Source organism: Zingiber officinale, chromosome 5B (assembly GCF_018446385.1).
Source record: "Zingiber officinale cultivar Zhangliang chromosome 5B, Zo_v1.1, whole genome shotgun sequence".
Taxonomy (NCBI): domain Eukaryota; kingdom Viridiplantae; phylum Streptophyta; class Magnoliopsida; order Zingiberales; family Zingiberaceae; genus Zingiber; species Zingiber officinale.
Window position 1 is genome coordinate 110,942,497 of NC_055995.1, and position 15,347 is coordinate 110,957,843.

The 15,347-nt window shown below is 33.3% G+C and overlaps 1 protein-coding gene across 1 annotated transcript in view; it reads right to left on the minus strand.

The window, feature by feature from the left end:
- Positions 1-15,347, minus strand: part of LOC121985351 (syntaxin-binding protein 5-like) — a 43,181-nt gene that overhangs the window by 11,571 nt on the left and 16,263 nt on the right. The window contains exons 5-6 of the mRNA XM_042538752.1: positions 4,537-4,628; positions 4,341-4,444 (exon numbers count right to left, since the gene is read on the minus strand). Coding sequence (XP_042394686.1) covers positions 4,341-4,444; positions 4,537-4,628 — 196 coding nt within the window. The remainder of the gene's footprint in view (positions 1-4,340; positions 4,445-4,536; positions 4,629-15,347) is intronic.

A 15,347-nucleotide genomic window follows, 5' to 3' on the forward strand; every position in this document is an offset into this window, starting at 1 on the left:
AAATTAAAATAATATTTTATTTATTTATTTTTAGTCTATTTTATATAAGATAATGTGAAAATTGTATCGGACAGTACACAAAGTTAGAACTTATGTCTATGTTCTTTTCACTTCATCTTCTCATTCTTCATTCCACCTCCAGTTCATCATTAACACCATATATGTTACATTAGCATGATACCAAAATATTATGGTTCCAATCAAATACCAAAGCTCTAACAAGGTTTGTGTTTTAGCCACCATTTGTAATGCTAGACTTTTGTTTCTTCTTATAGCCAGTATCATATAGGTGTCTAGTGATAAAGAATGAAAATAGTAGCAAGAACTCTGTATGCAAAGTCTATCTGTAGTTGGAAAGTGAGGGAAACTGATTAAGATAGAGGGCTATTTAAAGGACATCGAACATATTTTTAGGATTATTTCATATCTAGCTTGAACTTTAAAAAATTTTAATTGCATACCAATTTTCAAGTGTAGCCTATTACTAGCTCAAGTAATGGCACTATAATAAGTTAGCATATGGCACCTATTTTCTACCAAACTTATAATTGTGATAAAATAACCATGCTTCTTGAAAGTATTGTCATTTACTAGAAAAAAGTGGTCAAAGATCTAAATGTTTGAATTTTTTTTTAGAAAAACTACATAATTTTTAGAGTGTGTTTGGATGGAGGATTGAGGAAAAGGAGAGAGAAGAAGAGGTTCAACCAATTTTAACCCTTATTTGTGAGTCTCTTAGTAAGTGAAAGGAGAGGACTGAGTTTAGGTGTGAAATCTCATTCCAATGTCAAGTTTGGTGGTTGGCTAGGATAATCATTGAGTGTAGACTCATAGTGCGTTGGCATGAGATGGTTTTAGACAACACTAATCAAGAAGAAGATGAAACAGAATAAGAAGGGGGAAAAGGTAGTAAGGTAATCTCAAACCGTGCCGAAGTTTTGGTCTTTGACTCGAACGACACTATTTTGGTATCGTATGAACGCTTTGATATACATAGTGCTAGTGGAGGAGAAAGGAGATGAAGAAAAAGAAGATAACACAACTATATATTTAAGTTCATACTTTGTATTGCATTTGAAGTTGCACACTTTTAACATTATCTTATATGGATATGAGACAAAAATAATAATATTATCTCAATTCATATTGACTTGGGTTGTAGCATGCCAATTGGCGTCAAGTGTTGGTATGACGTGATACTCATTGAAATGATTGACGCAATGACATAGCTGATATTGTATGTGCCAAGTTGTACTGAGTTTTGATAATTTACCGGCACGATACAATTTGATTGTGTCGTTAGACACACTACGAGATTTCAAACCATGAGTAGGAGAGATATACTTGTCTTATATGTTGCAAATTCAGCTTTAGGCAGTCTCTTGATGCTAGCGGTAGCATTTTAGCATCATTCCATATATCAAAACATGTTTCAAACAATGCAACTCAATTTTACAAAGGATTGTGCATTCATCCCTCCTGCAAATCAAATTTTACAAATCATCTAATTAGGCATAAGGAAAAAAAAACAAGAATGAATAGATGATAGAAAATATATTTTATCAAATCTCTTATCCATCTTCTTGTAAGATAAAGGTAATTTAGTCATTAAATCCTCTCCTTTCTCTTGATAAAAATATCTGAACATGGGAATTCACCCCCACCCTCCCCTTCCCTCTCACTCACTTTTGTCCACTCTCCTCTCCACTCAACGACTAAAAACAGATAAATACACCTCAAAGTTCTTTCAAGTATAGCTTGAACTTTAAACAGTTTCAGTTGTTCGAATGAACTTGTCATTTTATTTCAATCATATCCCTTAACTAATATTGTTGTTACTATAACAAACAATGAACTATAGAATAAACAAAACTAAAAGTTCATGTATACAATTAAAATATATACATGCCAAAGTTCATTTTAAGTAGCAATAAGACTAAGAACTATATTTTAAATAGCAATAAAAGTACATGCCAACTCCGGCAATATGAAGCAAAACAAAGCATGGTTTGAAAATTCATATTGTGTCGGGTGTCAAAACGAGATGTTCTTATTAATTTTGATGAATTCTATACCTATTTATTCATTAATTTCTGATATGGTTAATGAAGTTGTTCTTAATAGAATTTCGTTTATGCCTAAATTTTTTATTTTTTATTTTTTGAGGGGATGGATTGTTTTTGTTAGGCAAGCATTGAGTGGATATTGTGTCAAAGATGTGAGCCTACTGAAAAACAAATACCAAAAGACTCCAATTGTTATCACTCTTGAAAAAAGTGAAAGGATAATGAGTCAATTCACCCTTGGAGAGTGAGGAAATATATCCCCGATGTTAAAAAATTTGCATAAATGCATATTGGATTTAGAGGGCATTTTACGAAGCATGTATCATATTTGGGAGACCATGGATAGATAACTTGTTGCATGGTGGGCTACCCATGGATTAAAGTCCCGTTCCATTTTGCCTTATACAGGCCAAACATTTCATTTTGCTCACGGACCAACACCAACACAGATCATGCGGGCCCGGCGACACGCCCAGATGCGTCACGCAGGCACGGCGACACTTGTCGACGATGCATCCAGATGCATCATGCGAGCCTAGTGACGCGTCTGGAGATGTCGAGCAGCCTGACAACACATCTGGAGGCATCGCACAAGTCCGTTGACGCGTCCGGAGGCGTCGCACAAGTCCGGTAACACGTCTGGACGTGCAGCCGAAACAGTGTGGGGGTTTAATTTAATTAAATAATTTAAGTTAATAATTTTAATCAACTCCTAACTATGATTAAGATAATTTAAATAGGTTTAATTAAAGTTTAATAAAATTATCTCATTAATTTAATATATACTTTTAAAATATATTTTTTTTATTTTTTATTTTTAAATATTTAGATTAAATTTTTATTTTTAATTAATATATTTTATATTTAAAAATATCAAAAATATATCAATACAACATCATACGGTACTGAAATCATATCGTTCCAATCCAAAACCGAAACCTCGGCATGCTCAAGATTTTGGCCTACCTTTGTAAATGTAGATTTAGTTTATTGAAGTTACTGAGTTCTCAACTACTTACAGGCAACTAGTGTTGTTAAATATGTTGTTTGATCTGTTTTTCATATTCTGGCTAGTAGGATTCATGCCAGTAAATTCTTGAGCAAAGAATAAATAATAGATGGGTTTGTACTATGGACCTGAATGGTGATACGAGCACCAAGGTGGTTTAAAGTGGGAAGAAACTGTTGGTGATATCAATAATGCAATGGAAGTGAATCAGAAGCTACTCTGGAGCTGAAAGCTTTTCCATGAGTCCAGAATTGTGTAGAAAGCTGCTTGGAGAAAATCCCAACTTCTGTTTATGTTTCATCTTTATTACAGGGCATATCACTCATTGTTACCTCTGTGAAACTGCAAAAGATAAAATGTATTATTTGCTCTTTACTCTGTGCTAATGCCAAGGTGGTATTAGAGCTTAGCTGAAAACCTCAGGAATTGGAAGTTTGTTTTATGATGATTGTGGGCAGGCAAGTGGCTAGGGGAGGATGGATCTGTATGAAAGACTCATGCGACTAAGGTGAGAGCCTTTATATCAGTAGGTTTGTGGTACATTTGGAAAAATTGGAATAGAAAAAGGTTGATGATAAATGGCTCCCTCCTAATGCTTTAATTGGCAGAATCGCCAATGAGGCTGACGTGTTTCAAAGAGAGATGATTAATAGTGGGAGGAAAGTGGGTAAGGTTAAATTTTGGAACAAAACTCTACATATTTGATTCAGTCACCGCTGGCATTGTATTTATGCATCCTTATCGTGGATGGTGTATGTTCCTGGCTCTATGTTGATGCTGCTTTAGCTTTGCCAGCGGAGCTTATGGCAATCAAGGTTGACTAGAGCTGGTGCTTTCAAAAGGCTTATATGGATTGACACTTATATCTGATTCTGGAGGAGCAATTGATTGTTTGTGTGGTGGAGTCGTCCCTCCTTGGCAAGCCACAGCTGAAGGTATCTGTTGCTTAGGGAGGGAGGTTGTTAAGGAGTAAAACATGTTAAAAGATCAGATTGTTTGGTAACTTATAGGATTCCTGGAGCTGTTTTACAAATGGGTAGGATGTATCCATTGCAGGCTATGCAGAGTAGGCTATTGTAGCTTTCTCAAAGAGTTGAAAGAACAAGGTGGTTTCTTTTCTTTAAAAAATGGGTGATTTTGTAACATATAAGACTCAAAATAAAAAGATAACAACGTGAGCATAAATATGCAAGATAAAGAGATCAATTGCTAGAACAATATATAGTTTCACTTTTTGATCACAGACAAAATTGAGGAAGATCTACCAGATAGATCAGCAGAAGAGAGTTGATATGGCAACTTTAAAAGCTTTCCGTCTTCTTCATCACATTTTATTACAGATAACAGCCCGTTCTCATCTCCAACATACCTAAAGCAGTAATTTTGTTAGCAATCTCCTGACAAGCCAGCTAGCAATTCACTAGTGAGTGCAGTAAATAAAATTCCCTATCAATGACGCACATCAAGTAGGTTCCAAATATTACAGAAAAAGCAGTTACATTAGCCTCCCATTGAAAAGAATGAACAAGTTGTCTGAGCTCCAGATTCCAAACCTACCAAAAAGATAAAACAGGTTTTCAATAAATGAGGAAATACAGACACAATGAACATAATCAAAACTCAGAAGGCAACAGCAAGTTTTTACATGAAATCACTGCTAATTAAAGGACAGCACCAGAGAATAGATTCACAAATTGTTTGGGATTATTTGATTACATGTAAATATGTACGAGTAAGAAGTCAATATTCAGCAATAATAGAGTTGCTGTACGAGTAAGAATTACCTTACGATTCCCACAAGAAATAATTCACCTTGATCTAAACATGATATCAGAGTTGCTGATCATCTACTCCTCAACCATGATGTAGTTACATGCACAATGACAATCCCTCTTCCTGTGCTTGTATCCTTCTGCTCCTTGCATGCCCAGGTTTCAAATTACACATGGTCATGCTGAAGTTGCAGTCTTTGGCTTTGGTATCTTGTCGTGTCAATACTTGTTTAATTTTATTATTATTATTATTATTAAATTAATATTAAATTGTAAGTTTAATTGATTTTTATTGTAATTAATTATTATATAATAATTAGTTAGATTGTTAATACATAGTTCATAGTTCAAGTTTGGTATTCTATTTATATTTTGTTAATTTTATTTGATCACCTCGGTCTTCAGTGTTAAAAATATTACAACTCATTATGCTTCAATTTTTTTTTCTTTAGTCGCTTGTAAAGTGTAAATTCGTTTCATTGTTTATGTTTATACTCCATTCAACTTTTGCAGGTAGAATGCTGAAATGAGTAACAAAAAAAAGCGGCTTTCTTTGGTCCAACATAAGATGAGGCATCATTTGCTTTCAAATAATACAGCATTCAAACATTTTCAAATTTAAAGTACTTTCATTTTTTAGAATGTAAATTTATTTAAAACAAATGTACATTTATATTGATTTATGTAATTTTATTGAAATTATTCATGAGTATTTGATAAAAAAAAAAACATGAAATATGACTTTCATTATTGTATTTTCTTTTATAAAACTTTCAGGATATAGTAAAATAATTCAATATTTTGTAAGGAATCAAAGGGGCATGCACCGTGCACCACTAAGGAATCTTGGTGGTAGAATGAGAAAGTACAAGAGAAAGTCGAGGAAAAACGAATAACTTATAAAGAATTATATATTTGTAAGTACGAGGAAAACTTAAAAAAAATATACCAATACCCAAAAAAGAAGCTAAGAAGGTAGTAATGAAGCAAAGAATGAAACTTTGAACGATTATACCAAAAATTGGATACAAAAGAAGAGGAAAGAGACATTTATAGAATTACTAAAGTAAGAGAAAGGAAGACAAGAGATCTTATCCAAATAAAATGTAATAAAGATGAATGAAAAAGGGTACTAGTAAACGATGGAAAAATCAAAGAACAGTGGAAGAGATATTTACATCAACATTTTAATGAAGGTTTAGGTAACCAACTTAACTTAGGTAATTTAAGTAGGTCCAATGAGTATAGAAATTTAAATTTTTATCGTAGAATTCAAACTTTAGAAGTAGAACAAACTTTAAATGGGATGCATAATAGAAAAGTCGTTGGACCAAATGGTATTCCGATAGAGGCATGAAAGTGTCTAGGTAAATAAGGTATTGAATGACTTGTAAAATTATTTAATATGATATTGAAAATAAAAAAATTACCTAATCAATGGAGAATAAATATTCTAGTTCCCTTATATAAAAACAAAGAAAACATACAAAATTATGTAAACTATAAGGGTATTAAACTAATGAGCTATACCATGAAACTTTAGGAAAAAATAATAGAAAAAAGATTAAGGAAGGAGATCAGGATGACTAAAAATCAATTTGGGTTCATACTTGGGAGGTCAACAATAGAAGCTATACATCTTCTTAGACAATTAATTGAAAAATATCAGAAGCAAAAAGAAGATCTACATATGGTATTCATTGACCTAGAAAAAACTTATGATAGAGTCCCAGGAGAAATTATATGGAGAATTCTAGAAAAAAAAAAAAGGTGTTAGCATAACATATATTAAGTTAATTAAGGATATGTATGAGGATGTAACGTCTAAAGTAAAGACTGCAGACAGAGTAACTGAAGCATTCCAATAAAGATAGGGTTATATCAAGGAGCAACTCTACATCCCTATCTTTTTACACTAATTATGGGCGAACTCACTACACACATTCAAGACACAGTACCATGGTGCATGTTATTTGCAGATGATTTTGCTAGATGAAACACGTGAAGAAGTAAATGCTAAACTAGAATCTTGGCGGGAAACACTAGAAGGGAAAAGTTTTAGGCTTAGTAGAATAAACACAGAATATATGGAATTTAAGTTTAGCAATATTAGACATAATAAGGCAATTGTTAAGATAAGAGATGACGAGTTGCTCGGAATCGAGAACTTTAGATATTTAGGATAATTTTTGTAAAATGATGGAGGGATTAAGAGAGATGTCTTATATAGAATATAAGTAGGATGGTTGAAATTGAGGTAAGCGTCGGGTGTTTTATGTGACCAAAAAGTACCTATAAAACTTAAAGAAAAATTCTACAAAACCACAGTTAAACTTGATATGTTATATGGAGCTGAATGTTGGGCTACGACTCGAGTACATGAGTAAAAGATGAGAGTTGCAGAGATGAGGATGTTATGGCGGATGTGTAGACATATGAGAATGGATAGAATAAGAAATGAGAGCATTAGAGAGAAAGTCGGAGTTACATCTATTGAGGGAAAGACACTTTTAAGATGGTACGAGCATGTACTTACACAACCAATAAACGCTCCAATTAAGCGATGTGAAACTATGACAAACACACATATCAAATGAGGAAGGGGAAGACCCCAAAGGTCTTAGTTAGCAACAATAAAACAAGATAAAATTTTTTTAAATATAGATAATGATATAGTAGAAGATAGAGCTCAATGGCATAAAAGGATCAATATAGCCGACCCCACCTAATGGGATAAGGCTGGGTTGTTATTGTTTTGATTTAATTTTATATCTTTCATGTAACTATAATTAATTTTGTCATTGGTTTAATTTCTTCATTCAACTATAATTATTAGAGTAGACAAAATAGAGATATCTTATTTTTAAAAACTTAGAACCTAAAATATTATATTTTAATAGTAAATTTATATAATTTTATATGTACAAAATTTCTTAAAAAAATATAAAATTTGATTTAGACTTGACTCAATCAAATTTGAAAATTTTAAATTTAAGTCTTTTTATAAAATTAAATTTTAATTTGAAAAATTTTAATCCTTTCAATTGAATTGAATAACACTTTTTCTTAAGAGATTAATCAGATATAATAAATGTACACAAATTGCAACATGCACGGTTTTCAAAAATATTTCAATGAAATATTAAAAATAGTGAAAATGAATAAATAAATTATTTTCTTAACTTAATTAAATAAATTTATTTAACCAAAGAGTTGTAACTATTCCTTGACGCCTGAACCAAAACTTAGAGAGGACACAAAGGAGGAGCTTGACACATTCTCTTGATGTCGGTTGACTTCACAAAAATTAAAACACTAAAAAAACTTTGTTAATATTAGATACCAAATGTTATGATATATAAATTTTTATAATTTAGATATATTTTAAAAGTTTTACATAACTAATTAAGGTAAATAAAATTAATATTTTAAATTTTATGATCATCGGATGTTGATTTAAAGTTAGGTGGATATCATCGAGAAATTAAGCAGGTTCAAATCAGACTCAAGATTTATTTTAGCTAGTTTAAAAATTAAACCAGATTTAGAAATAGGATATTTTAGTACATTCATATCTAATTAGGATAAGGTTTTTTAAAAATAGAAAATATATTTAATTAATTTATCTCTCTCCTTATCCCTCTTTTTTCCCACAACTCACTCCCACTTTTTTCCCATGACCTGCTTGTCACTGGCTTGCCATCCTCTGTTGTGCTAGTTGTCGATTGTATCAATTGTGTTATTGCGCATTCTTTCCGTAGATTTCTCATCTTCATTCTCTCTATACTATTTTCTTCACTATGACGTCCTTCTATTTCATCGAGCCGGTTGATAAGAAAGCATCTAGAAGCAAAAGTATCCATGAAGGTCGGTTCGTCCTATTTAAATATCCACGACCAAAAGATATTGGACTTTCTTTCAGATAGGCCTTGAAAGAAGGCTGGAATGCCAACAAACATATGTTTATTCTCTAATTTACCCACCCTGATCCGTTTTAAGAACATTGTTAATTAACCGTGATATTCCCTCCCTCTTTGTTCCATCGCTAGTTGGTGTGGTGTCAATGCACCTAAGTGTTGGTCGGCATGTGGAAAGATAAATTCCGCCTATGTTGACTAGCACGTCTACAAACAACACCAAACCAAGTTTGCCTCCATCGCATCTCCACTTGTGTATCTTCATAGTATCTTCACCCATGTGTCTCTACCTATGCCTAAGGGTGTCAATTCGGGTGGGTCGGGTCGGGTTGGGTCCCGAACCCGACCCATATAACCCGAAAATCCGATTCAAAACGACTTTTTTGGGCTAGTTTTCCTTTAATTCTTCACTTTTATCTCAATACTCCATCATTATCATACAAATATACATAAAAACATCTTCACCCATTTGTCTCTACCTATGCCTCCACCACGTCTCCACTCGCATACCTGAAATGCAATTCCACCATAAATCCATATGAAAATTAAATTTGATGTGATCCATCCCACATGTGAGCTTTCCCTAAATCCTGCTAAGGTCCTCCTCTTGCACAAGTAACTCTCCTAACTTCCTTTTTTGGTGTAATATCGACATTGATTACAACAATCTTCAATTCTATTCAACACTAAACATTGCACAAACGTTGCAGAGACACTACAGCATATATCCATTATCTCTAATTCTGCCAAGAGGTAACAACCTCCCTTTCCTTTTCTCAAGTGGAGTAGTTGCCCTCATTCGAGTTAGAGTAACAATCCGTTCTTACCACCACAAGCTAGAGGATCACAATCCAACAACCTACTTAAAAATGTTCCAATTTCTAAAGTCATCAATAGGGATATAAACGCGCCAAGCCAAGCTTGAATGTGTTCAAGTTTGTTTATTTTCTTATCGAGCTTGTTCAAACTTGTTTATTAAAAATCTTATCGATCTCAAGCCAACTTTTGAGCTTTTTTATCAAGCTCAACTAGCAGCATTGTTGTTTTTACTATTTAGGTAAAACATTTTATTAATAATTTAAGATTTTAAAATTTTAAAAAATTACTATATTTTATGTATTTCACTCCGCCAATGATGAACCAATCATGGCTCGTCCCAATCCCAGATAAAGAAGAATGGTTGCGTTAGGTTGTCAACCAGGTTAAAACTATGACAAATGTTCAATGAATGGACCCATTAAATTATTGTGCTAATGCTAGGTTGTTCCCCGGAAGGAACGTGACAAGGACCGCTACATCTTCAAAACTCGGGTGTAGTGTTAAATATGCAAGAGTTCGCGTTACAGGGTCTAATTATAACGTATCGGTAAGGACTGCTACATCTGAACTTGGGTGCAGTGTTAAATAGACAAGAATTCTCACACCTTAGGTTGGATAAGAACAAATATGATAGGAAAACTAATAGTCTAAAATTTGGAACATGGAACATAGGAACCCTCACTGGTAAATCAATGGAGGTAGTAGATACGATGATTAAGAGAAGAATTAGTATTTTGTACGTACAAGAGATAAAATGGGTAGGCGAGAAGACCAAGATGATAGAAAACTCTAATTTTATGTTATGATACATAGAAAATAATAAAGTAACAAATGGAGTGAGTATTGTTGTAGATAGTTTGTTAAAGGATAAAATTGTAGGAGTAGCTAGAAAAGAGGATAGAATTATAGCCCTTAAGACAATAGTGGCAACAGAAACTATGAACATAATTAACGTATATGCACTACAAGTAAGATTAGATGAAGCTATCAAATCAAGGTTTTGGGACGACTTAAATTAAATATTACAAAACATTTCGCCAAATGAACTGATTTTACTAGGAGGTGATCTAAATTGGCACGTCGGAGTGAAAAAGGAGGACTATGACAGGGTACATGAAAGTTATGGGTTTATAACGAAAAATGAAGAAGGGAAAACTATATTAGATTTTGTGATAGCATATATATTTTTTAAGAAAGAGAAGGACACTTAGTCACATTCAAAAGTGGGAATAATAAATCGCAAATTAACTTTCTTATGATTAGGAAGAAGAATAGAAATATTTGTAAAGATTGCAAGGTCATCCTAGAGAAAGCTTAACTACACAATATAGATTAGAAGAGTTGAATATACGCCTCAAGCATAGTATCAATAGAAAGAAAATATATACAACTCCTACAATTAAGTGGTGGAAGTTAAAGGATGAAAAGTAAAGTATATTTAAGGAGAAGGTAGGAGTACAAGTATTAGGTGAAATATATGATGACTCTAATACGACATGCAATAAGATGGTATCAAAGTTCAAAATAGTAGCTAAGAGTGTACTCGATAAGTCAAAGGGATATGCACCACTAAGGAATCTTGATGGTGGAAAGAGAAAGTACAAGAGAAAGTAGAGGGAAAACGAATATCTTATAAGGAATTATATATTTGTAAGAACGAGGAAAACTTTAAAAAAAAAATATACAATAGCTAAGAAATAGGCTAAGAAGCTTGCTTAGAAATAGCCAAGAAATCAAAAGAGAATTATTAAGACAACCACTTTACAGCCTAGAACAAACTTTCCAATTTGCCTTAGATGTGGAGGAGTATTTGAGTTATTCATTTGGTAAGAAGCTTGCAATTTCAGGGATGAATAAAAGAATTCATGAAACTAACCAGCAAGTAAGAGGTGGATTCATCAAATCATTAATATGCAAAGTGACTCTAAACCACCTTTGAAACCAATCGAGTTAAAGAACAAGGGCAACATATGTTTCAAGTGTCAGCAACCAAGCCATATGGCTTATTATTGTCCTAAAAAGAATTTGCACATTGGGATATAGCATGAAGATGATGTTGAAAATCAAAGAGGAGAAGGAGATGAAAATTCTTTTGATTATAGAGTTTATATTGAAGATGATTTGGAAGAAGATAAAGACACTTCTTTGGTAACTATTTTTAAGCGTATTCTTAATACTACAAAAGTCAAAGGTGAAGATTGGTGAGAGACATCTATTTTTCATATTAGTTCATTGTGGGAATCAAGCACATAAGCTTATCGTTGATAGAGGAAGTTGTACGAATGTTGTCTCAGCAGCTATGGTAGAGTGCCTCAAGCTTCCTACGCAGCCACATCCCCAACCATACAAGGTAGGATGGATAGATAACACATCTATTCCGATAACACAACGTTGTCTTATTTCTCTTTCTTGTGAAAATTATAGTGACTCTATTTGGTGCGCTATTATTTCTATGAAAGTAACTCATATACTTCTTGGGATACCTTGGCTATATGATCAAGATGTGCATCATTTCATGTTCAACAACAAGAAAGTATTTTTGAAACCAACTGAAAAGAAGAAATAATCGCAAGAGAGGGAAAAGGTTGTGCTACTAATAGTGGAAATTGTCTTCACATTCTCACCAAGAAACATTTTCAACAGGAGAGCAAAGAAAGTTCTACTAATATATGCCCTTATAATTAAAAGAAATTAAAAGTATATGTTGTCACCGAAGCTTCCTCATTTGCTCTTGAAATCACTATGTTATTAAATGGCTTTTCTAATGTGGCAAGAGTTACCTAGTGAGCTTCCACCAATGCGTAAAATACAGGCAAGTGGATGAATTGTTGTCCAAGGGTTTCATTCAGGAAAGTCTAAGCCCATGTTCTATTGTTAACACCAAGAAAAAGATGGTAGATAGCACATGTGTATTGACAGTCGTGCAATCAATAAGATCACTATCAAATATCAATTCCCAATTTCTCATCTTGATGATATGCTAAATATGTTGGCTTGTTCTTACATCTTTTCAAAAATTTATTAGAAAAGTGGGTATCATCAAATACGCATAGGGCCAGAGATGAATGGAAGACAACCTTCACGACCAAAGATGGCCTTTATGAATGACTTGTCATATGGAAGACAACCTTCACGACCAAAGATGGCCTTTATGAATGACTTGTCATGCCTTCTGGTCTTTCAAACACTCCTAGCATATTTATGCACTGTATAAATCGCATACTACAACCATTTAACGGAAAGTTTTTTATTGTTTATTTCGATGATATCTTAATTGTCAGCAAGAGTAAAGAAAATCATCTTATCCATTTGCAACAAGTCATGAGAATTCTTCGCATAGAAAAGCTCTATATAAATTTAAAGAAATGCTCCTTTATTACTTCCTCTGTGGTATTCTTGGGCTTTGTGGTGTCATCTAGAGGATTAGAGGCTGATGTTGATAAGGTAAAAGCCATCCAAGAGTGGTCATTGCCTAGGACACTGGATATGGAAGTCTCATAACACAGAAACTCCACATTGCCTAGGACACTACAAGAAATCAAAAGTTTTCATGAACTAGCAACATTTTATAGGTGTTTCATCAAAAATGTCTACACTATTATGGCCCCTATAATTGATGAAGAAAGACTCATTTGTTTGATCAATATAGCTTCACAAGCTTTTCAAGAAGTAAGAAAAAGATTGATGGAAGCACTTATTCTTCGACTACTAGATTTTTCAAAGGTCTTTGAAATGACATATGATGCATCTAATATTTGAATTGGAGGCGTATTAAATCAAGAAGGGCATCCTATTGCATATTTTACTTAGAAGTTGAATGAGGCAAAATAACAGTATTCCACTTAAGATAAAGAATTTTATGCAGTAGTTAAGCTTTGCGTTATTGGCGACACTTCCTCCTTCCACAAGAGTTTGTTCTATATTTTGATCACCAAGCTCTTCAATATTCAATTCTCAGTAAAAACTACATCATCAACATAGGAAATGGATCTCTTTCTTACAAGAACATACCTTTGTGAGCAAACATAAATCTGGCGTTGAAAACAAAGCATGCACTTAGTAGAGTGATATATATTATTTCTTCTATGGCTTTACAAGTGGTGGGATTTCAACTACTTAAGAGACTACCCTTTGTGCAAAGATTTTAGCAATATATTTGCTGCTTCAATTGTGGAACAGCATGTAGATTTCTCACATTTTTCGCTGCATAATGATTATTCTTTAAGGGAACTCGACTTTGTTTGTCTAGCACTTCTCTTCATGAACAAGTGATATGGGAGTTACATGCTAAAAGGGCAGCATGTCATTTTGGAAGGGAAAAAATAATTGCAATTGTTGAAGACTGTTTTTATTGGCCTAGCCTTAAGAAGGATGTGGCGGAGATTGTCTCTCAACGTCGCGCGTGCCAATTATCAAAAGGAAGAAAGAAAAATACTGGTTTATCTATGCCTCTACCTGTGACACACAAACCATGGCAAGATCTAAGTATGGATTTTGGGTTTGGCTAGCCTAAAACCATTAGAAGACAATGATTCTATATTTGTCGTGGTGGATCGGTTTTCAAAAATGGCTCACTTCATTCCATGCTCAAAGATATCAGATGATGTTCACATTGCTAAACTTTTCTTTAAAGAAGTTGTTTGTCTTCATGAGTTACCATTAACAATTGTTTCCGACCAAGATGTGAAGTTCACAAGCTACTTCTGGTGAACCTTATGGAAATTGATGAATACAACGTTGAAGTTTTCTTCTTTTCGCCCCTCAAACATATGGTTAGTCAATAGAAGTTTAGGTCATTTACTCTGTTGCCTGGTTGGAGATCATGTTACCACATGGATTTAAATTCTTCCTATAGTTGAGTTTGCATATGAATAGATGTACACAGCCCATTTGAAATTGTTAGAGGCGTGTTTTCTAAAAAGCCAATTGATTTGGTTCCTTTACCATTGGAGACAAGACTAAGTGTTGAAGCTGACACTTTTAGCAAACACATAAGATATACATGATGATGTCAAGCGGAAAATTGCTCTAAGCAATGAAAGATATAAAACACATGCTGATTTGAAACAAAAGTTTACTGAATTTAAGAAAGGTGATATGGTTATGGTTTATATAAAGCGAGAACGATATCCAAGAGAGGTTTATAAGAAACTTCATTCAAAGATTGTTGGACCCTATTAAGTTTTAAAGAAAATCAACTCTAACGCTAGTGTCCTTGATCTACCTGCATTAGCAATATCTTCAACATTGAGGATCTCACTTTATATTGTGGACATGAACATGTCATGACAAGTAATGCACATAATGCTCGTTTGTCATCAATTCAAACATTGAAAGACCACCTTGAAGATGTAATTGATCATCAAATTGTGTTTAAAAAGGGAAGCGGTTATCAAAAGTATCTTATCAAATGGAAGGCATGACCCCTATCTGAATGCACATGGATTATTGATGATTATAAAGATTCCACGCTTTTAACTCGCAGGGACAAGTTTTTCTCACCCGAGAAGAGTTGATGGAGAAGTAGCAATCTCCATTAAAAGTCTATAAACACAGAAATAAATATTCTAAAGCTCAACTGTTAATTTGGCATATCTTGGAAGATGATAGACCTACTTGGGAATTGATATAAAGTTAATGAATTCCAAAAGATTGATGTCAAAAGTCAAAAACCAGCATTAAATATCTAACAAATATGCTTTAACTTCGCATGCTTGGAAAATTGTAGATCTTTATAAGTCTTTTATGTTTCCTATGTATCTTT